The sequence below is a fragment of the Ruditapes philippinarum genome, unplaced genomic scaffold (assembly GCF_026571515.1).
Source record: "Ruditapes philippinarum isolate M1 unplaced genomic scaffold, ASM2657151v2 ctg2328_1_1_1_1, whole genome shotgun sequence".
Classification (NCBI taxonomy): domain Eukaryota; kingdom Metazoa; phylum Mollusca; class Bivalvia; order Venerida; family Veneridae; genus Ruditapes; species Ruditapes philippinarum.
The window spans coordinates 75,229-97,266 of NW_026856099.1; the positions used below are offsets into that span (position 1 = coordinate 75,229).

Here is a 22,038-nt window from a genome sequence, read left to right on the forward strand (position 1 = left end):
ATCAACGAAAACTGTTTCTTTCTTTTTTGACCAGCTAGGTGGAAATTTTGCTATTTTTACTTCCTCTTTTGGTTTTGAATGAAATGAAAGGGAAATAACTCACTTCCTTTTCCTAACAGTTGTTATGAGAGTTAATTGAGTAATGTCCCTTTTACATTTTTCAATGTATTCTATAAATAGTCTTAGTTATGTATATAATTCTGTCTATTAAAATAATATAGAATGTGTTAAAACATCGTATTTTTGAAAGAAAAACATAATTATATTATTTTCAGATTGAAGTATCACTCACTGTTAGTGATAAATACTATTTTCCTTCAATATGCAGATTTGCAAATTTGGCAAAAAAAGTAATTATCACTTTTTGCAGAATTTCTAATGTTGACAACAATTGTGTCATTTCCTGTAATTTTTGTAAATAACTAAATGTAAGAAAAAAGAAGATTTATATGTGATTCATAAAATAAACAGGAAACTCCTTGATAAAGAGGGCTTGAACCCCTTGTAATGTAGGCAATTGATAAACTTTGTGCATGACATTTTTTTCCATAATGTTATTATCAGTTCATGAAGAAGTTGCAACACTCAAATGTCTCTGTTAGTTAACATGTTTCAAATAAATTTCCTAATTATGTCTCTCCACCAGTTGAAAGGTTATTTTTTTTATGTCTGAAACAAGTTTCCATTCGAGTGTATATTTATGTCCCTTATTTGCAATGGTGGTGTTACTAATACATAAACACTGAAATATTTAACTGACAGTTACAAATTCAAGGGAGGGCAAGTTCAGCATAGTAAGAATACTGTTCAAGATCTTCACATTGATACATATCATATTAAAGTTAAAACCTGTATGGCGTGTGGTTATGGTATATCACACTGATGAAATACTTTTTTTCATTCATCAATATATGCAAAGAAACGGAATATTAAATTGTGTTTGTTTGTTCACACTGACATTTGCAAATATATTTCATCCTGAAAAGTGAAATATTTGTTGTCATGTTTATCACTTAATATTATATTGGAGCATCTGATGATAAGGAATCTGGGACATTTGCCTCATAGTAAAAAAAGTGTTCTTAGACATATGGATATAATTTAATGCCCCCCCGCCCTGCGTAATTATTGAGATATAAAAAAGAATTTCAAGGGTAGGCTGCAAATGTCCTTGGACAGAGGGTGGCGGGGGGCAAATGTTCATATACATGTTCCCTAGCAGAGTGATAAACATTATTGTGAGTTTTCATCTTTAAATTCTTTCATGTGAACGAGGAATCCAGCAAGCTTACAGAGGGATGATAATTAATTCAGTTGCCAACATGCAACTAAAGTAATACAAACAGGAGCACCTGAGGTCTTCCTTCACCAGTATTGCTGAAAATTTGACTTATATAGTGTCAATGTGACTTGAAGCCCAATTAAGTGAATAAACAAATTGTCTTATATTATAAGAGTTAATGCCCCTGAGTTGATAAAATGTTGATAAGTAACAAATTGAGTTATGCTGATGTTTTCCACAGACACTTGGGGTGTGGAGCTCAAAACGCCTTTAATATACAAATAAAATGCATATTTGTCAATCCCAGCACATGTACTACTGATTATATATATAAAAAAAACTGAATATAAGCCGTTTTGAAAAAAAAATCATATTTCAATGTCTATAATAATATACAAGATAAAAATGTTCGCCGCAAAAAATCCGCACACCTACCTGCGTTTACACCTTGTATTTTAATTCATTTTCAATATTTTCACATAATCCTTGAGGCCGTTAAAGCATTACACATTATACTTCACGATCATTGTTAGTTTTAAGCTTCATCTTTAATATAAACAACAAAATATGCGAAAAAAAAACATCAAAATTGTTCAAGATTTACTCCATTTACAAAATCTTTCCACAAATTTCGGCTTGGCGCCCAGCTTTGTAGCATTTCAATGCGTCGCGCTTTCAGCATGGGAACCAGAACTGGATAAAGGTGTGAACCAGTCTGTATACGTTATTGTCTTATATTATAAAAGTTAATGCCCATGAGTTGTTAAAATGTTGATAATGTCACAAAGAATCACAATGTCACAAAGAATCAGATAATGTCACAAAGATAATGTCACAAAGAAAATTGAGTTATGTTGATGTTTTCACAATAGTGCCTTACTCATTTATGTCATATGTATCACAATACTTAAATATGACCACTAAAATATGACCAAAAATATGTTAAAGTTTGTGTAATAACAAAACAAACAACAAAAAACATTGTATATATTTCAGTATGATCACACACATATATCTGCTCTTGCCAAGAGGTTAATTAACAGAGTTACAGAAAAAGTGCCACATATAATACAGAATGGAGATCCAGAAAAGACATACCCAGGTATGAAATTTTACTCTTTTAATGCCTTTGATGCATTCATTATTAGTACCCTACCGGTATGACCGGAGGGGGACTTTAGTTTACTCTCCGTCCGTCTGTCTGTCCATCTGTCTGTCCACAAAACTGGATCCCATGATAAGGCAAAAAGTACTGAAAATATTTCATGAAACTTGATATATGGATAGATGCAACAAATAGACTAACAATATGGCAAATTAAACACATAAACTGGATCCAGTGATAACACAAAAAGTACTGAAAATATTTTTATGAAAATTGATATATGGAAAGATGGCAGTCTGGATATTATGCACGTCTATTTCCTTTCTTCCTATGTTGAAAACTTTTGTTGCTATGGCAACAAATAGACTGAAAATATGGCAGATTTAACACATAAACTGGATCCAGTGATAATGCAAGAAATACTGAAAATATTTTTATCAAATATGGATAGATAGATGTTAATTTTCATTTTTATATGCCTGACAGAATTTCGGACATATTATATTATACTCCCTGGCTTCTGTCTTGTCTGTGCATCCATCCGTGCATCAACAATTTCTTTAATCAACTTTTCCTCCTAAACCACTTGGCCAAATTTGTTGAAACTTTGCAGGGATGTTCCTTGCATGAAGCTCTACCAAAGTTGTTCAAAGAATTAGATTCCAAAAAGAACTCTGTTTGCCATGGCAACCAAAAGATTATTTTACAAAAAATCTTAAAAAATCTTCTTGTAAAAAACCGAAAGAGTTAGAGCTTAGATATTTGTCATGAAGCATCTTCTAGTGGATATCTGCCAAGTTTGTTCAAATAAAAGCCCTAGGGTTAAAATTGGCACGGCCAATGACCAGGGGTCATTTATTGTCCTTATATATATATATATAGTAAACACTTAAAAAATCTTCTTGTGAAAATCCAAAAGAGGTAGAGCTTAGATGTTTGGCATGAAACATGTTCTAGTGTATGTCTACCATGTTTGTTCAAATAAAACCCCCGGGGTTGAAATTGGCTCCACCCCCAAGGGATCGAAGTTGGCAGTTCAATCCCCAGCCAGGTCAAGTGTTTGTTTTCCTTCTCTGTTTCTGTCATCTTTTTATTAGTTCACCTCTTACAGTGACAGGCTGAACTGTTTAATAAAATGGCTGCCAGAGCTAAAATAAGAAAACAACATCTAAACAACATCTCAGCCACTGATTCAATCTTGATATTATTTTACACAAAAATTTTTTGGTATAAGTGTACAAAAATTGTGCAGATTAAGCTGTCCCTTGTTTTCAAATTTTGCTTTGGGGTGAAAAAGGGCTCCACTTTGACCGTTTGACCTTTTTCTCAGGTCCTCTGGGCCCTCTTGTTTGATTATTTTAATTTGAAATTTTCAAAATATAATTTCAGTGTGAAATTGAAAAAAAAAGATTTCACGGTGAGGTAAATAAATTGAAAAGACCTGTTGGAAATGTGGACAACTTCAATGTTGTAATATATAATTTCATTCACAACCAGTCTGAAAACAGATATGATAATTGTTGTTTTCTGGTGTTTCAGAAGAGCCTATGTGGTTGTCAGAGAAAGCAGAAGGGATGGAAACTTTTATGTGAAGATGATGCAACATGAATATACCTCAAAGTAGGTTTTCAATAAGAATTTCTTCTCAGATTGGAGAAAGGTAACAATTGTGTTCATGAACGTTTGGTTCATTTTACTCTTCCAAGTTTGTTAATAAATATGCATGTGGGATTTGTTTTAGTGGATAGGAATTCCTCTGGATAAATGGGATAGATAACAGTGAGCTTGAATTTGCAGGGGGACAACCAAAATAGTGTTCTTTTAAATTATTTTTATCACCTGTCTTGCTACAAAAGTTTTAGATTTAGGATGCTAAATCGACATTGGTGTTCATTTGTCATTGTGGACATTATACATTTAACTGCATGAAGAATGAAGAAAATTCATTGTATGAAACTTGACTGTGAAATAGTTATGTAGCAGAGATCATGATCCTCATTTCCGAAGCAGTCTTGCGGGTATTAATCACATTTAGTGATAGTTCTAGTTTTTAGCTCGACTATTCGCAGAGTACTGTAACCCAACGAATATTCGCGACCAATTAATATTCGCTTTATTCGCGGATGGCCACGAAGCGCGAATATTTGTTTTCGCGAATAAGTCTGCACGATTTCGCGAATACATTGGAGAGAAATTTTTATTTTAGACGTGGTTATGCAAAGCTACTTGACCGGATATATTCGAATTTTACAGGCACCTGTCAGGAAGTAATGAATTGTTATGAATATTGCCATAAAGCAAAAAAAAACAAAAAAAAACACAAACTAAGTAAACTACTACTATTTTATAAATACCACAAGAACTCTATGTCAATATAACAATCAAAATAAATACAGTTTATGAAATACTAGTAGGCCTATTGTCAATCACGTTCAGTATAGGGTACTATACGGAGCATGTGTCAGTTTTAAGTTTCTTCATATTTACACTTCTATACTAAGTATATGCATACAAAGTACTCGCACTTATTTCAAAATAAATGTTTGACAAAAGTGGGAAAACTATCGAGCATCACAAAAGGCTATTGTTTTTTGGATCCTATAAAATAATTGTTTGAGTGAATTGTTAAGATAAAGGTGGTATAAACCTATCGAGTATCACAAAGGGTATTGGGTGTACATAATTACAAACAGTGAAATACAAGATGGTTTCATACTAGTATCGATTTTTACCGCCTGTATAGCTCAATTGGTTAGATTGCGGACTCATATAACATAATTTTCTCGGCGTGGGTTTGATCCCTGATTGGAGAAGGTATTTTTTTATTTTATGAAACGCTTAAATTTAATTGCTCCGCGCCCACAGGCGCGGAGCTATTTGTGTTACTATTTTTTTGTCCATGGGCCCGGATTTGAGCAATAAATCCTTTCGATTTACAGCTAAAAGTAAATCCGCATTGAAGAACTCCTTTCGATTTCTATATTGGTTTCCCCGTCGGTGATTTGCAGCATGTCATATTAATGAATGAGAACCGAAAAGCAGTTCTGCTGTACATAAATTCGAGAGCTATAAATAGCTATAAATGTTCTGATTTTTGACACTTAGATTATACATTTGTTATTTCCCTTTTTTAGTAGCACATGAAATCATAATTTGTTACATTTTGAATTACATTTACACACAACATATCAAGTATACTATTAGTGATTGAATTTGTCAATGTAAAGAAGTTTTCAGGCAAAAGATTTTAACAATTTTGCTTTTGATAATTATTTTTAATTTATATTTATGAAATAAAATGTTTAATAATAACATGTTGATATATTGGTTGTTTTGAAATAATTAAACTTTAGTATATAACGTTACATTTCATTAGCGTCATTGGTACAGCATACCACTTTGTAAAAGGACCGTACTCGACAGCGAAAGCTGCGTTTTGTAGCCTTACGAGCGGATGAACCCTCACTAAGGTGATTTGTCAGCCATGTGTGTTTCACAAAGTCTGTCCAAAGTGAAAGTAGGCCAAAATTCATATAAAAACAAAGCTCACATTGTTATATGATGAGCCATTTGCAAGTACACTTCCAGTTCTATGTTTTAAAGACTATTTTAAACAAAAATAAAAATGATTACAATAAGAAATTTACATTGAATGGGCTACATTTCGAAAGACCAAAAACATTCTGTTGCAAAGTTTTATGCACATTTCATGAATGGCAAAATCCAGTTTAAAGTCTATTTTAGTGCCAACAAATGCTATTTTTGTTTGTATTCAATGGAATTACTTTCCTTACCAGGTAGGCATCAGTGAAAGCATTTTTTATATTAAATATCTTTCCCCTCTTTTTAATTATGGACAGTGCATAAGATAAGTATAATTATGCAAAAATGGTTTACAAAAATTCGGAAAAAACCTACAATAGTACTTAATCTGAATATACAATGTAACATGACCTGTGCGTAGGAATAATTTGGTAAGGTATCTGCAATGAGCACATTTTTTTTGCGCGGAGCTTCTCAATTGCTGCATTGCAGCAACATTTGTACTTGTTTCTTAAAGACTTTTCTAGATAAAATGAAGACGAACGATGCGTACATGTACATATATAGAGAAAATGTTTTGCTAAATTGTGATCACAATTCACTCACCAATACAATATAAGGCTAGCGTATTGTTAATCCCATTTAAGACACCAATAATGACCTCAATTATTGAAGATTAATAGTCGGCTAATGGATTTTACTGCCCAATCGGACTTTCCAATCCGCGAATATTTTTTTTCGGAAATCAAGAAAACGCGGAAATTAATATTCGTGAATATGTCCGACCTCGGCAAAATGCGAAAATTTGTATTCGCGAATATAAATTGGGTTACAGTAATCAAGCTAATGCAGTCACCCATTTGTCGGCGTAGGCGTCCCTGTGGTTAAGTTTTTGTGTGCATGCTGGTATCTCCATAACTATTGAAGGGAATGGATTGAAACTTCACACACTTGTTCTCTGTGATTATCTAACATGATTGGCACAAGTCCCATAACTCTGATTTGCTTTTTTGCATAATTATGCCCCTTTTTCGACTTAGAAATTCTTGGTTAAGTTTTTGCGTGCAAGCTGGTATCTCCATAACTACTGAAGGGAATGGCTTGAAACTTCACACACTTGTTCTCTGTGATTATCTAACATGATTGGCACAAGTCCAATAACTCTGATGTGCTTTTTTACATAATTATGCCCCTTTAGACTTAGAAATTTTTGGTTAAGTTTTTGCGTGCAAGCTAGTATCTCCATAACTACTGAAGGGAATGGCTTGAAACTTCACACACTTGTTCTCTGTGATTATCTAACATGATCGGCACAAGTCCAATAACTCTGATTTGCTTTTTTGCATAATTATGCCCCTTTTTCTACTTAGAAATTTCTGTGTTAAGCAAATATCTCCATAACTACTGAAGGGTTTGTGCCTTTTTTTGAACAATTTTTATGCATTTTATAATAATAAAGCAGTGATTAACTCAATAAAACATTTTAATAACAAGCCTTTGTACCTTTTTGGACAATTTTATGTATTCATATAGGTAAGCATTATTATACTCAATGAAACACACTTGTGACAACTTTCCGAATAGTCGAGCGTTACTGTCCTCCGACAGTTCTTGTGAAATTGCTTTTAACACCTGTCCAACTGGACGTTAGTAATGAATCCATGCTTGCTGACAAAATTTGACTATGTCAAAAACAACAAAAAATATATAATTTTATTACTATTTCACATAAAGTTTGGAATAAGAATAATTTTCTTTTCATTTATATTTAGGGGATATAAAAAGATGTTTAAGAAATGTGACTTTAGGGAGATGTTTGAAAATTTTATTTTGCTGACAAAAGGGTGTCAATTCATGAATGGTAAGATTTAAGTGGCAAGGCAGCAAAATTTGATTTTGATTTACTTGTCAGTTACATCTGAATGGTTTATTTACTTGCCAGTTTAATCTTTATAAAGTAAATTTTGGAAAAAATTCACTCATTCTTACAGGTTTTGGGACAACCGTGACAATATGGTCAATTTATTTTGCTGTCCTTGACTGTTAGCGGAAGATATAAATTGTACAATATTTCATATCTCTTGTTATCATAATATTGTTTCGTAGTTTGGGGACCTTTCTGTTGAAAATGTGTAATACGTATACATGTACAGTGCCTTAAATGGAGTGCAGGTATTAGTTACCCGTACTCCAGAGCTTGCCCATTGATTGACTCATTTTTGCTGGGGTTTACTTATTGTGACGGAAGAGAAAGGGTAAACAACATAAATATCATATTCAGATGCTCGTTCATTGGTTACTTTTTTCTGGAGTTTCATATTGTGACAACAGGGAACGTGTTTTTATGTTTGACTATGATACAAAAGATAAAGAACATCAAAACACTCTGCAATCTGATTTATACACAGGGACTATGGTAATGCTCCCTAGTACAAATCAAATAGCCTCGTGTTTCGATGCTCTTTCTATTACTTATGTAACTGAATTTTTTTTTTATTTTTCACAGAAGTTGAAGGAAGAGAAGGCATGGATACAAGAAGAGTATGGATATTGCATAATGGATGGTCACAAGGAAAAGATTGGAAACTTCAGGACAGAGTCTCCTGGTCTGTTTAGAGGTAGAGGTGATAATCCTAAACAGGGTTTGTTGAAAAGAAGAATACAGCCAGAGGATGTTGTAATCAATTGTAGCAGGTACATATATTGTTAGCTAAATTGTTAAGAAAAATAATCTGTTAAATTTTTAATCATTAATCCGAACCTGCTGAATTTGTGTAATGGATATGACCTGCTTTGAATTTGGATAAGTCTATATGAAATTGAAGGGATTATAATAACAAAATACAAAACAGTTTAGGGCCTGGTCAGACTGCAAGGATGTTAAGAGGACTCGGCTAGATACTGATGGTAAAGGCTTATTAGTCCCCTACCGATTTAACTGGAGGGGACTTTAGGTTTTCCCTCTGTCTGTCTGCACTACGGAATAGGGATAGGGGGCCATCTAACTGTAAACAGAACAAAAAAGAACAATAAATTTCATTCCATAACAATAGAATAAGGGGCCATGGCCCTCTATTAAACAAAAGAAAATAACTATAGAAATGGCCCTTAATCCTGATTGGGTCGGACATCCGTCCACACAAATGTATAGATACGCAGGTAAGGCCATCCTTAAAAAAATGTTTGTTTGCAGTAACCCGACCCAGAATTTTCAAGGTGGGTAGGTAGGTCGATTTTTTTTTTTTTATTGAACTGTACTCCCAAATAAACATGGAATTTCAAAATGCTGGAAAATATATGCTTTGATAATCTGGTAAAAACTAATAAATTGTTAACTGAATTCTTATTTAATAAGACCTACATTTTATTTCTTCTATTAACCTTTAAAAGAACGAAAACAAAGCACAAGGCATAATTTTCTGATTCAAAAAAAAAATAATTTTTTTACCCAGACCATGAAAAAAAATTTTGAGTAGGGGCCAATTTTGTGAGTCGGTCGCGTTACTGCAAACAAACATTTTTTTAAGGATGGCCTAATACGTAGATAATACTGCTGTACCTGATATTAAAGCAAAATTGCGTCTGATTTGTTTCTGTACTTATTTTCAGCGTGCCAGATTGTTTTAGAGTTACGTCACATGTATAATCATTACGTCACATATCTAAATATAGAACGTCAACTGTGACTTTATTGCATAATAACCAAAATTTTGGTTCTTCTATATTCAATATTGAAAAATGCGGGTCATGTTAGAATAATGAATAGATTAACTTCATATTTAGACAAACATTCTTTAGGATAAAACCTTCATGTATATCAAACTCAAATTGACCTTGGCTCATTATGACCTTGACCTTGAAGGTCAACTTATTGAATTTTCATTAATAATTGACTGTAACTTGGTAATTAATAATTGGATAATCTTCATACCTTGACAAAATAACCTTTTGGAGGAGACCTTCTAAAAAGGTTGAACTTGAGCTTTAAATGACTTTGACTATCAAGTTCAAATTATTGACTTTTGATTAAATTAATTTTGTTATTTATGTAAGGATTTGATTTATACAATGTATATGGACCAAAGCAGACTTGCTGCCTAACAAACATGTTGTATATTATGACTGTCAAGGTCAAATTAATGAAATTCTCTTGTTTTTAGCTCACTTCTCACTTGTCTCAAAGTGACAAGGTGTGCTTTTGTGATTGAAATTTTGTGCCCATCAGTTTCATCTAAACTTCACAGGAATGTTCCTTGGGAGATCACCTTTAAAAAATGTTCAAAGAATTGAATTCCATGCAAAAGTCTGGTTGCCATGATAACAAAAAGAAATAAAAAAATTTCTAAAAAAAACCCCAAAAAGCTAAAGCTTAGCTATTTAGCATAAAACATCTTTTAATGGCTGTTTACCAAGTTTGTTCAGCTAAAAGTAGATCTCTTCTATGTTTGTTCAAATTTATAGCCCTTTGGTAAAAATTGGCCCCGCTGGGGGTGGGAGGAGGAGGGGGGAGTCATTGATTTTCCTTCCATGTATATAGTAAAACAACAAAAAAATCTTCTATTATATTAGCATTGCCTAGTAAACACCTATAAAATTGATTAAGTGCCCTTTTGATCCAAATTGATCCCACCTAATGAACTACTTTAGCATTTAAGAGTACTGACTTTTTCTAGAAATCAGTTGAGTGATATAGGGCTCCCGGATGGATTAGGGAGGGGGATATTGTTTTGGGCTTGTCCATCTGTTCTTGTGTCCTTCCGTCCCTTCATCTGTCTGTCTGAATTTCGTTTCCCGTTTATTTTTAGCTCACCTGTCACTTTGTGACAGGGTGAGCTTTTGTGATTGCTTTTCGTCCGGTGTCTGTCCATCGTCCGTCATCCGTAAACTTTTACTTTAAATGACATCTCCTCATTAACCACTAAGCCAATTTCATCCAAACTTCACAGGAATGTTCCTTTGGTGGTCATTTTTAAAAATTGTTCAAAGAATTTAATTCCATGCAGAACTCTGATGGCCATGGCAACCAAAAGAAAAAACTTTAAATATCTTCTTCTAAAAACCCAAAGAGCTTGAGCTTAGATATTTGGCATGAAACATCTTCTAGTGAGTGTCTACCAAGTTTGTTCAAATAAAAGCCCTGGGGTCAAAATTGGCCCCGCCCCAGGGGGTCATTGATTTTCTCTATATGTATTTAGTAAAAACTAAAAAAAATATTCTTTTGAAGAACCCAAAGAGCTAGGGCTAAGATATTTAGCATGAAACATCTTCTAATAGGTGTCTACCAAGTTTGTTCAAATAAAAGCCCTTGGGTCAAAATTGGCCCGTCCCAAAAGGTCATTGATTTTTCCAATATGCATATAGTAAAAACTTAAAAATCTTCTTTTAAAGAACCCAAAGAGCTAGAGCTAAGCTATTTAGCATGAAACATTTTCTTATGGATGTCTACCAAGTTTGTTCAAATAAAAGCCCTGGGGTCAAAATTGGCCCCGCCCCAGGGGGTCATTGATTTTCCTTATATGTGTATAGCAAAAACTTAAAAATCTTCTTTGAAAAAACCCATATAGCTAGAGTTTAGATAATAAGCATGAAACATCTTCTAGTAAGTGTCTACAAAGATTGTTCAAATAAAAGCCCTGGGGTCAAAACTGACCCTGCCCCAGGGGTGTCATTGTTTTTAAATATATGTGTAAGTAAAAAACTGAAAAAATCTTCTTTTGAAAAATTTAACCCAACGAGCTAGACCTTTGATGTTTAGCATGAAACATTTTCTAATGGGTGTCTACCAAGTTTGTTCAAATAAAAGCCATTGGGTTTAAACTGGCCCCGCTTCGAGGGACCTATATACAGGTGAGCGACTTTAGGGCCATGATGGCCCTCTTTTTTGCAACTACTGGCTGGAATTCAACAAAAGGTATATCAAGAGGAAATGCGCAGTCTGACCCTTCAACACAAGAGATATGGCCCTTGGTTATGCATATAGAGCAATAATTGTTTCCGCTCTACTTCTCGACTACTGGCTGGAATTCAGCGAAACTTTATGGGAACCATCAATACAAAAAAATGAGATGAGCATATCATTGCCTTGTTTTGGTCTAACCTTTGAACAGTTATGGCCCTTGATTAGGTTTGCAGTTTGCATATAGAGCAATAATGGTTTACGCCCTATTTCTCTGTAACTACTGACAGGAATTCAATGACACTTTATGGGAACCATCAATGCTGAGATGAAATTGCGCATATCATGAACTTGTTCCGGTTGAGTCTTCAACATAGAGTTATGGCCTTTGATTAGTTATGCAGTAAGCATATAGAGCAATAATCGTTTCCGAACTATTTCTTTCCAACAACTGGCTGGAATTCAATTAAACTTTATGGGAACCATTTATACCAAGAGGAGATGCGCATATCCTTGCTTTGTTTAGGTTAGACCCTTCATCACAGAGTTATGGCATTTGATCAGTTATGTAGAATGCATTATAGAGCAATATTGCTATTTCTTTGCAACTGCTGGATTGATTCTTAAAAAACTATGGGAACCATCAATACAAAAAGGCAATTTGCATCTCATTGTTATTGTCCTAAATTTTTATCATGTATAAAGAATATTACTGTTTATGTTATGATAAATATATAAATAAAGCCTTATGTCTCCAGTTGTTGTGTAAGTAATAACTGGTGGTGGGATATAAATTCAATGAATTTGGTTGTATTGTTTTGTATTGTACGGGGTACAAAATATAAAATAAGAACAAGACTTTTATATACAAGATACATTTATAGAACAAGACTTTTAATAAAAACTGCCAACAATAGAAGACTAGCTAAAACTGTTTTAACTACTGTATAAAAAAGCTTGGAAAAAAAACTTTACCTTATAAACCAAAATTTAAAATACATTTTCACGAGCAAAACTGGTCCTCTACACAAGAGGCTCCTAACTCTTAAATGTAAAGTCAGATATTCAAAGTCAATGAAGTTGGAATCATTCTTTCAATTAAACATGCTTAATTGTGTTTCAAAATAATGATAATAGGCCTATATTTTGTCCTTTAAACTTTTTGATATCATTGAAAGGTGAAGTCTTTATACTTTCTTTTTTTGATCCCATTTTATTGGCTAACCATTAAGCCAGAAAGGAGCTTACATATATGGAAGTTTGCTGCATTGTTCCTTGCCCTTTGTCGAAGAGAAAGCATGTAGCATTTAAATGCTTGTTGAGGTCTGTTTTCTTGTTCCATACATTGTCCTAAAATGTTTAGAGCTGTTTCTCTATGTCCAAGGTTTTTATCTGTTTCTATGGTTCTTATAAGTTTACAAAGTGCTTGTTGTTGATCTTGATGCCTTTGTAGATGACGATAGATCTTGTATTGTAGGAAGTACAGGAGAGGTAGAGAATCAACTACAGCCCAGTCCATCCAACAGTCTTTATATGCATGTCTGTGTATCATGTCATCGTGTGTAGATCTGAACATTTCATATTGTAGTTCATGAGGAACACAGTAGATCTCTCCCTGTATAAATCTGACACAAAAAGCTGTAATATGTTTGATACAGTCCTCACTTTGTTCATTACATGCCCTCTTGAATTCTGCTGATACTGTTAGTGGCGGCTGCCAGCAGCAACAGATAGATAAAACAGGATAAGAATAATATTGTTGCTCTGTGTGTCTAAGAATTAGTTCAGCTTTCTCCATATCTCCTGTACTGAAGAACACTGAAGCCAATTTAAGTCTGCTAGATGAGATATCTGAGTTTAAACCAGCTGATAGCCAGACCAATGCTTGAGGTGACACTTGATTATTTTCACCAATGCTGGATGATGCTAGGGTAGAACCATATGTGGTGAAAAGAAAAGGTGCTAGAAAATTGAATGCAACTTGTTCAAATCTATTACCATTATCACTGAAGTTCATCAATTGAACTATTTGTTGCTTATGTTGGTTTATTGTTCTAATGTTTTTATTGTGAAAATGTCTTAAAATAAGCTTATGCTGTATACATATTGTGTTCGCAATGTTTATATATGCAAATGCTGTAACAGTTTCATATATTTCAAGAAAAGAAGGAAAATAATAAACACCATGTGGTACCGTGTTCAGTTTAACTTGAAGTCGTTGACCGACATCATCAATATCAATACTAAGTAACCATTGTCTATCATTCTGTATAAAATCACAAATATTTTTTGAAAGTTCATGTTTTGTCTCAGCTGTAAATTGCCCTGCCATCAAATTATTTTCCGGTATAATGAAATGTGAACAACAGTCATTCTGTACACAACTGTGTAATTCCAATAAGCAGTATGTTAAACATGTAAATAAATTGATATCTTTCCATATTCGCGACTCTGTGTTTTCTATACAATGTAAAAGAACTGTTTTACACATGAAACTTGATATGTTGATTTCATCCTGAGGATTAAGGAAGGATTTAAGAATCATTTTCAATAGTACATAGCACCTTATTTGTGTTATATTTAGATTGTACATAAGACATCTTTCTGTCAATGTTGTAGATATTCTCCATTCCAATTCAGGATATTCACTGATCTTACTTCCAGTTGGAACAACAAAACATACAGTACTGGCTGCATATGTTCTCATCTCTTGTGTTGGCCATCTGCCAATACCCTGTCTATCTAACCAACCTGATGCTGATTGAGGCCATGATTGACATGGAAAAGCTAACACTCTGTCTATATCACATAATCCATTTTGGCCGTGTTCAGCAATAGATGGTCCATGCTGCTGATGAGCACCCTCAAGAAAATCATTTATCACTGTGTTTTTATACAATATTCTTCCTCTTCCATCAGTAATATGGTGTTCATCAGGAATGACAGTGATAGGAAGAGGTTCATCATGTCTGAGTCGTTGTAAGAAACAATACCCGGGGGTAGTGTTCTCATCCTGTATCATGAGGAAGTTTCTCTTGCCATGTTCCCACTCTGACCAGTCTTGTATTATATTGACATTATGACTACAGGCTAGTGTATCAAAGTCTGAACTAAGTCCTTCAGTAGTTGTACCTTCACTTTGACTCCCTAGATAATATTTAGTTATATTTTGATCAGTTAACCTGCACCTGATATTACTCATAGTCTCAATCAGCATGACTCCTCTTCTACTTCTCATCACAATTCTTTCATTGACACCAATGTCATGTAAAACCTCTGATAACATCAATGATAAGTTTTCTCTGTAGTCAGGTTCTTGAAACATTCTGTAATATATTAATACAGAAAAAATGTTGCAGTCAGCAGTTTTAATTAATTTTATCACATACTTCTACTTTTTATTTATTTGTCCTTTGTGTCCTAGAACAGAACAGAACAGGAGACCCTGAATCTGGACATTATGAAACATAAAATAAATAAGTTGAGGTAGATATCAATTGATCAAGAATATTGCATATTTTTCTCTATTTGGTTGTGGTATTTTCTTCTCTATTATGTAAATTTGAATATTTGTTCTCAGAATTTTGATATAAGAGAGACACTAAAATTTAACACTCATTTAGATATTCATGTGATACTTTCTTACATAATTCATCCAATATAAATGAGAAATTGTGTACATAATATAATGTTTTAAATTTACTTTGAATTCTGGATTTAAATTTCTTGAAAATAATCAAGAGAAAATATTTCTTTTCATTTGACCAGATATGTGGAAATTTAGATTTATATAACACTACAATATATTGTAAAAAACATGATAATGTAAAACAATTATGTATTAAAATACATAATTTATTTTAACAATTTTTTTTTTTGAGATTCATGAAAGGGAGACAAAAAAATTAAAAACACTGTCTAAAATATTGCCTGAACTACTTTCTTACATAATTCATTTTATATAAATGAGAAACTGTGTATTTAGAATAAAGTTTTAAACTTACTTTGAAGGTTGTATCATAGAAATAATCAACAAAAACTGTTTCTTTCCTTTTGACCAGCTAGGTGGAAATTTTGCTATTTTTACTTCCTCTTTTGGTTTTGAATGAAATGAAAGGGAAATAACTCACTTTCTTTTCCTAACAGTTGTTATGAGAGTTAATTGAGTAATGTCCCTTTAAGATTTTTCAATGTATTCTAAAAATACATGATGATATAAGTCTTAATTATTTATATAATTCTGTCTATTTAAATAATATAGAATGTGTTAAAACATCATATTTTTCAAAGAAAAACATAATTATATTATTTTCAGAATGAAATATCACTCACTGTTAGTGATAAATACTCTTTTCCTTCATTATGCAGATTTGCAAATTTGACCAAAAAAAGATAATCATCACTTTGCAGAATTTCTAATGTTGACATCAATGATGTCATTTCCTGTAATTTTTGTAAATAACTAAATGTAAGAAAAAAAGAAGATAAATATGTGATTCATAAAATAAACAGCAAACTCCTTGATAAAGAGGGCTTGAACCCCTGGAAATGTAGGCGATTGATAAACTTTGTGCATCATGAGATATTTTTTTTCCATAACGTTATTATCAGTTCATGAAGAAGTTGCAACACTATAATGTCTCTGTTAGTTAACATGTTTCAGATAAATTTCCTGATAATGTCTCCACAAGTTGAAAGGTTATTTTTTTATGTCTGAAACAAGTTTCCATTCAAGTGAATAAGATTAAATAGTCTGTTATAAAACCTTTTATATTTTTTTTAGGTTATATGAGAAGAAAGAGAAAGCATATAACAAAGCAAAAGAACAGCTGACGAGACTCGAGGTACAAGCAACAACTAAAGTTGAGAACAAGGAATTTGCCCTTGGAACCTCTAAACTCCACTACCTTGATCCTAGAATCTCCGTGGCATGGTATGCTGAAATTTTCCTTTTCAGTTTAAAGAATGCTGAAAACTGGTTTAAATAATTTCACCATTTTCATGTTAGGTGTTGAATTCAGGTTAAGCCAGTGCAAGACTGCTACGTTTTTTATGGTAGATTGCAATAACCACTGCCATTATTGTACAGGTTTAATAAAACCAGGCCTGCAACAATTTTGATTTTCCTGTTTTGGACATTCTTTAGAGAATGTTTTTCTCTATTGTATAGAACCACACCTTGTAGAGATTAATTAAAATGGGTTTGTGTAGAATTAAAGGTCTTGAAATATATTTAATATTTGATTTTCTGTTTCTGTTATAGGTTGAACTATTAAGTATTACCGTATAAGTACTTATTTCTGCGGTCTTAAAATTCTGCGATTTTCGTTAAAATTAGGGGTCTTAAATTTCTGCGTTTCTTATTTCTGCGGTGCCATCATTCTCCCATTCAAGTGTTTTATTTCTGCGTTTAAATCATGATATTTGTATACAATTAACCAATAAACGGCATTTCAAGATTTGTTGATATGTCATTACTTTCGGTAAAAATGCAGACGACTGATAATGTGTTTCGTTGTAATCATCATGTATCGGTATACACTATATACCGGTATTACGTAATTATTAAGAAAACAAGAACAACAAAATTTAATGACAACAATTTTAATACTGTATGTGTATAAATTTGAAGCATTCATGTATTTAACTATCTTATAGGTTCATTATAGTCCTTATATTCATTATATATATATTCATTATATTCCTTTCACAACAAATAAATCATGCATGTATATACATTGAAAAGAATCTATGGAAAAACTTGCAAATGTTAGTCTCTTTCAACATGAATACTTGAACTTATAGCTTGGTAAACAACGTGTTGTTTTACCAGTGAAGATTATTTGCGGCGGAAGAAATTCGCCTGTAAGAAAAAAAAAATCAACACAATTTGAATAAAAGAATTTCAATCATTTCGCTTAAGTGGACATTTACAGTTAAGTGTGAAAAATACACAATGGCAAAATTCGCACATAATATAGTGGTACATAAAAGCGTGTTTATTACAGGTTTTTAATGATAATTTCAAACAATGGTCATTTTATCACGTTTTTGATAATGGTGTTTTTAAATATATTTTAAACTGAAACAGCCATATTAACAACGATATACACTGCACATGAACACATTTTTAACACAATTTTAATATTTAATTGCAATGATAAAAATTATAAGTTTTATTAAGCATTTAATTATATAAAATATTCGGCAGAGAAAATTTAGATTTACCTTGCAGTGTACCAGCAAATACGGCAGTGAATTGTCATTTGTCTCCAAAGCCCGAGATTTCGACTTGTTTAGCACCTTCAACCTTCATATACTATAGTCATTTTATTCTATCAAATAATTCAAGCTTAGAGTGAGCAAAAATCATACCAACATGATATTTATTTCAACAAAAATAACAAGCAAAGTAACGATTTTTTATAATCTTTAATTCATGACAGAAAGAAAAATCTACTTATACCGTTAAAAGCCGATAACGATACATGTTAATGGTTAGGTAATGTAGTTAGACATTACCGGTTGCTGAAATTCCGACACATGTATACATAAACAAAGCCGAGAATGGCTTAATTTTCTGCGGTTTTTAAATCTGCGGTGTTGTAACAAACCGCAGAAATAGCAGAAATAAAGTTCCCGCAGAAAAAAGTACTTATACGGTACATGTATATAGAATTTTAGCTTAATATTTGCACTTTAAAGAACAAAATTTAATCATAGATTCAGGAAAAAAAAAATGTATTGTTGTCGTACCATACTGCTATAGTATATTATTTTCATTATCAGGTGTAAAAAGTGGAAGGTACCAGTGGAGAATGTGTAACAAGACCCAGAGGGACAGGTTCTGGTTGGCAATTGTCATGACTGATGCAGATATCCGGTTTTGACAGTAGCAAATAAGGCCTATTTGGCATGGTGGTAACCGTCACTTTTTAACCACTTGTGCCTCTTCACTGTGATTTTGAATATCGCCAGAGAGTCTACTTGGTGTGGTGGTAACTGTGACTTTGACTTCAGCCACATGCTCCCCTTCACTGTGAGTTTGAATCCAGCCAGGAAATTAGAATCTTTTACGTGTGGAAGCTACTAAACTAGCTACAGAATGCTGATGGTTCAACTAGGGCACAGGCTTATGGCTGAATAACGTGCTATTGGGTTGGAAAGTCAGGATATGACCCTTACAGTATTGGGTGTCAACCTTCATTGTACAACTCAAAGTGAAACATGCCATATAGAAATAATTCAAATCTGTTGTATTTGAATATTTTTTATAACCATGCAAAGATAAAAGAATTGTTTATTTTTTTGTGAAATTTTGTTTATATCATTGGAAAATGAAAAATAGTGTAGTGCTTAATATGTATAACAGAAATGAAGATTCTGCGTGTGTTTTACTTAAAAAATTTAATCCTAATTATTTTTTGATCTCTTTACAGTGTTTACACTTTTATATAAATGGTGAAATTGGTTATCCAACTGCTACACTGGGATAAGTAATAGAAAGAGCATCAAAGCATGAGGCTTTCTTGTTTGTACGAGGAGGCGTTTCCTCCCCTTCACATTTACATTAGAAAGGTCTCCAAACTATGATACAATACATAGTTACTGGTTGACCTGGTTTACACAACTTAAACAAAACAATACAAGGTTTTAATTGTTAATACTCTTTGTGAGCCGTTGACCTTGCTATGAAAAGAAAAGATGGGTCCAAATTTTTCACTGCAATAAACTAGAATGGTACACTGTAGAAAGAACAAAATGGATGTTACATTTTTAAAGTGCACGAAATTTTCTTATCTAAGAAAGGTGTTACATTTGCGTTTAAAAAAAAAAAATACAGATTTAAAAAATAAAGTGTCAGAAGTGTTTAGTATTGTCAGTTAAAAATCTTTTTATTAATTGTTTGTTAAATTATTACAAAATTCTTTCATGTTTATGAATAAATAAAAGAATAAATAAATAAATAAACCAAAATTCTTTCATGTTTATAAATGAATGAATTAATTATTTTTTGAGAGGATAATGCACACCCCTCCCCCCACCATAAAAAAAGTAAATAGATCTAATATGATAATGTTTGAATAGAGAGATTGTAATTTTTTACCATCTTGAGGCTGAGCATTTCATCCATGAATCAGATCCATATGTGCAAAGTCAAGGTAACTAGAGATGATGAAAATTCAAGATTTATTTTCTGGTGCTTATCATCTATGTGCATGGAAGATTTCAGTATTACTCAATATACATGTAAATGTTCACCATCATGAGATGTTGTGTCATACTCAAGGTCAGAGGTCTAAGGTTAATGTTACACCTAAAGACCATAGAAAAATATTGCCCACACCATATCTGTGCCATGACCTTGTACCTTTTGCTATCGGCAGATTTTTGTGATAATGGAAGCATTTTAGAAATAATAAGTTTGTAGCTTGCAGGTAAAAAACAGTTTTATTTGTGTGCAGCTGCCCCCTGCTTTTCTTAGGTGGTAAACATTAGGTTGCAACAATTTCCCTTACCAATTTTGGTAGAAAACATAAGGTTAAAGGTTAGTCGGTGAAAATTTCCCTTGCCAGTATGGATAGAAAACATGTTTTTGCTCCTTGTAAATTTTGATAAAAAAAAAACAAAAGAAAAACCAAGGGTTTTTGACAATTTTCAGTACCAATATTTATAGAAAACCTGTATTATTAGCTCACCTGTCACAAAGTGACAGGGTGAGCTTTTGTGATCGCTTTTCGTCCGGCGTCCGTCCGTAAACTTTTGCTTTAAATGACATCTCCTCATAAACCACTGAGCCAATTTCATCCAAATTTCACCGGAATGTTCCTTTGGTGGTCACCTTTAAAAATTGTTCAAAGAATTTAATTCCATGCAGAACTCTGGTTGCCATGGCAACCGAAAGAAAAATCTTTAAATATCTTCTTTTAAACAAACCCAAGAGCTAGAGCTTAGATATTTGGCATGAAACATCTTCTAGTAAGCGTCTACCAAGTTTATTAAAATAAAAGCCCTGGGGTCAAAATTGGCCCCACCCCAGGGGGTCATTGATTTTCCCTATATGCATATAGTAAAAACTTAAAAATCTTCTTTTAAAGAACCATAAGAGCTAGAGCTTAGATATTTGGCATGAAACATCTTCTAGTGAGTGTCTACCAAGTTTGTTCAAATAAAAACCCTGGGGTCAAAATTGGCCCCGCCCCGGGGGGTCATTGATTTTCCCTATATGCATATAGTAAAAACTTAAAAAATCTTCTTTTAAAGAACTCAAAAGAGCTAGAGCTTAGATATTAAGCATGAAACATCTTTTAGTGAATGTCTACCAAGTTTGTTCAAATAAAAGCCCTGGGGTCAAAATTGGCCCCGCCCCAGGGGGTCATTGATTTTCCCTATATGCATATAGTAAAAACTTAAAAAATCTTCTTTTAAAGAACCCAAAGAGCTAGAGCTAAGATATTAAGCATGAAACATCTTCTAGTGAGTGTCTACCAAGTTTGTTCAAATTAAAGCCCTGTGGTCAAAATTGGCCCCACCCCGGGGGGTCTTTGATTTTCCCTATATGAATATAGTAAAAACTTAAAAAATCTTCTTTTAAAGAACCCAAAGAGCTAGAGCTAAGATATTTAGCATGAAACATCTACTAATGAGTGTCTACCAAGTTTGTTCAAATAAAAGCCCTGGGGTCAAAATTGGCCCCGCCCCAGGGGGTCATTGATTTTCCCTATATGCATATAGTAAAAACTTAAAAAATCTTCTTTTAAAGAACCCAAAGAGCTAGAGCTAAGATATTTAGCATGAAACATCTTCTAATAAGTGTCTACCAAGTTTGTTCAAATAAAAGCCCTGGGGTCAAAATTGACCCAGCCCCAGGGGGTCATTGATTTTCCCTATATGCATATAGTAAAAACTTAAAAAATCTTCTTTTAAAGAACCCAAAGAGCTAGAGCTAAGATATTAAGCATGAAACATCTTCTAGTGAGTGTCTACCAAGTTTGTTCAAATTAAAGCCCTGTGGTCAAAATTGGCCCCACCCCGGGGGGGCCTTGATTTTCCCTATATGCATATAGTAAAAACTTAAAAAATCTTCTTTTAAAGAACCATAAGAGCTAGAGCTTAGATATTTGGCATGAAATATCTTCTAGTGAATGTCTAGCAAGTTTGTTCAAATAAAAGCCCTGGGGTCAAAATTGACCCCGCCCCAGGGGGTCATAG

At 33.1% G+C, this 22,038-nt stretch overlaps 2 protein-coding genes across 2 annotated transcripts in view; both read left to right on the forward strand.

The window, feature by feature from the left end:
• The window catches only part of LOC132745396 (probable leucine--tRNA ligase, mitochondrial), a 52,222-nt gene that overhangs the window by 15,461 nt on the left and 14,723 nt on the right, over nt 1-22,038 (forward strand). The gene's annotated exons all lie outside the window — the stretch shown is intronic.
• On the forward strand, nt 8,370-19,623 carry LOC132745397 (DNA topoisomerase I, mitochondrial-like). Its single transcript, XM_060734309.1, has 3 exons — nt 8,370-8,624; nt 16,610-16,759; nt 18,616-19,623. Exons 1-3 carry the CDS (start codon nt 8,488-8,490, stop codon nt 18,650-18,652), a joined length of 324 nt encoding a protein of 107 aa, XP_060590292.1. The 5' UTR covers nt 8,370-8,487; the 3' UTR covers nt 18,653-19,623.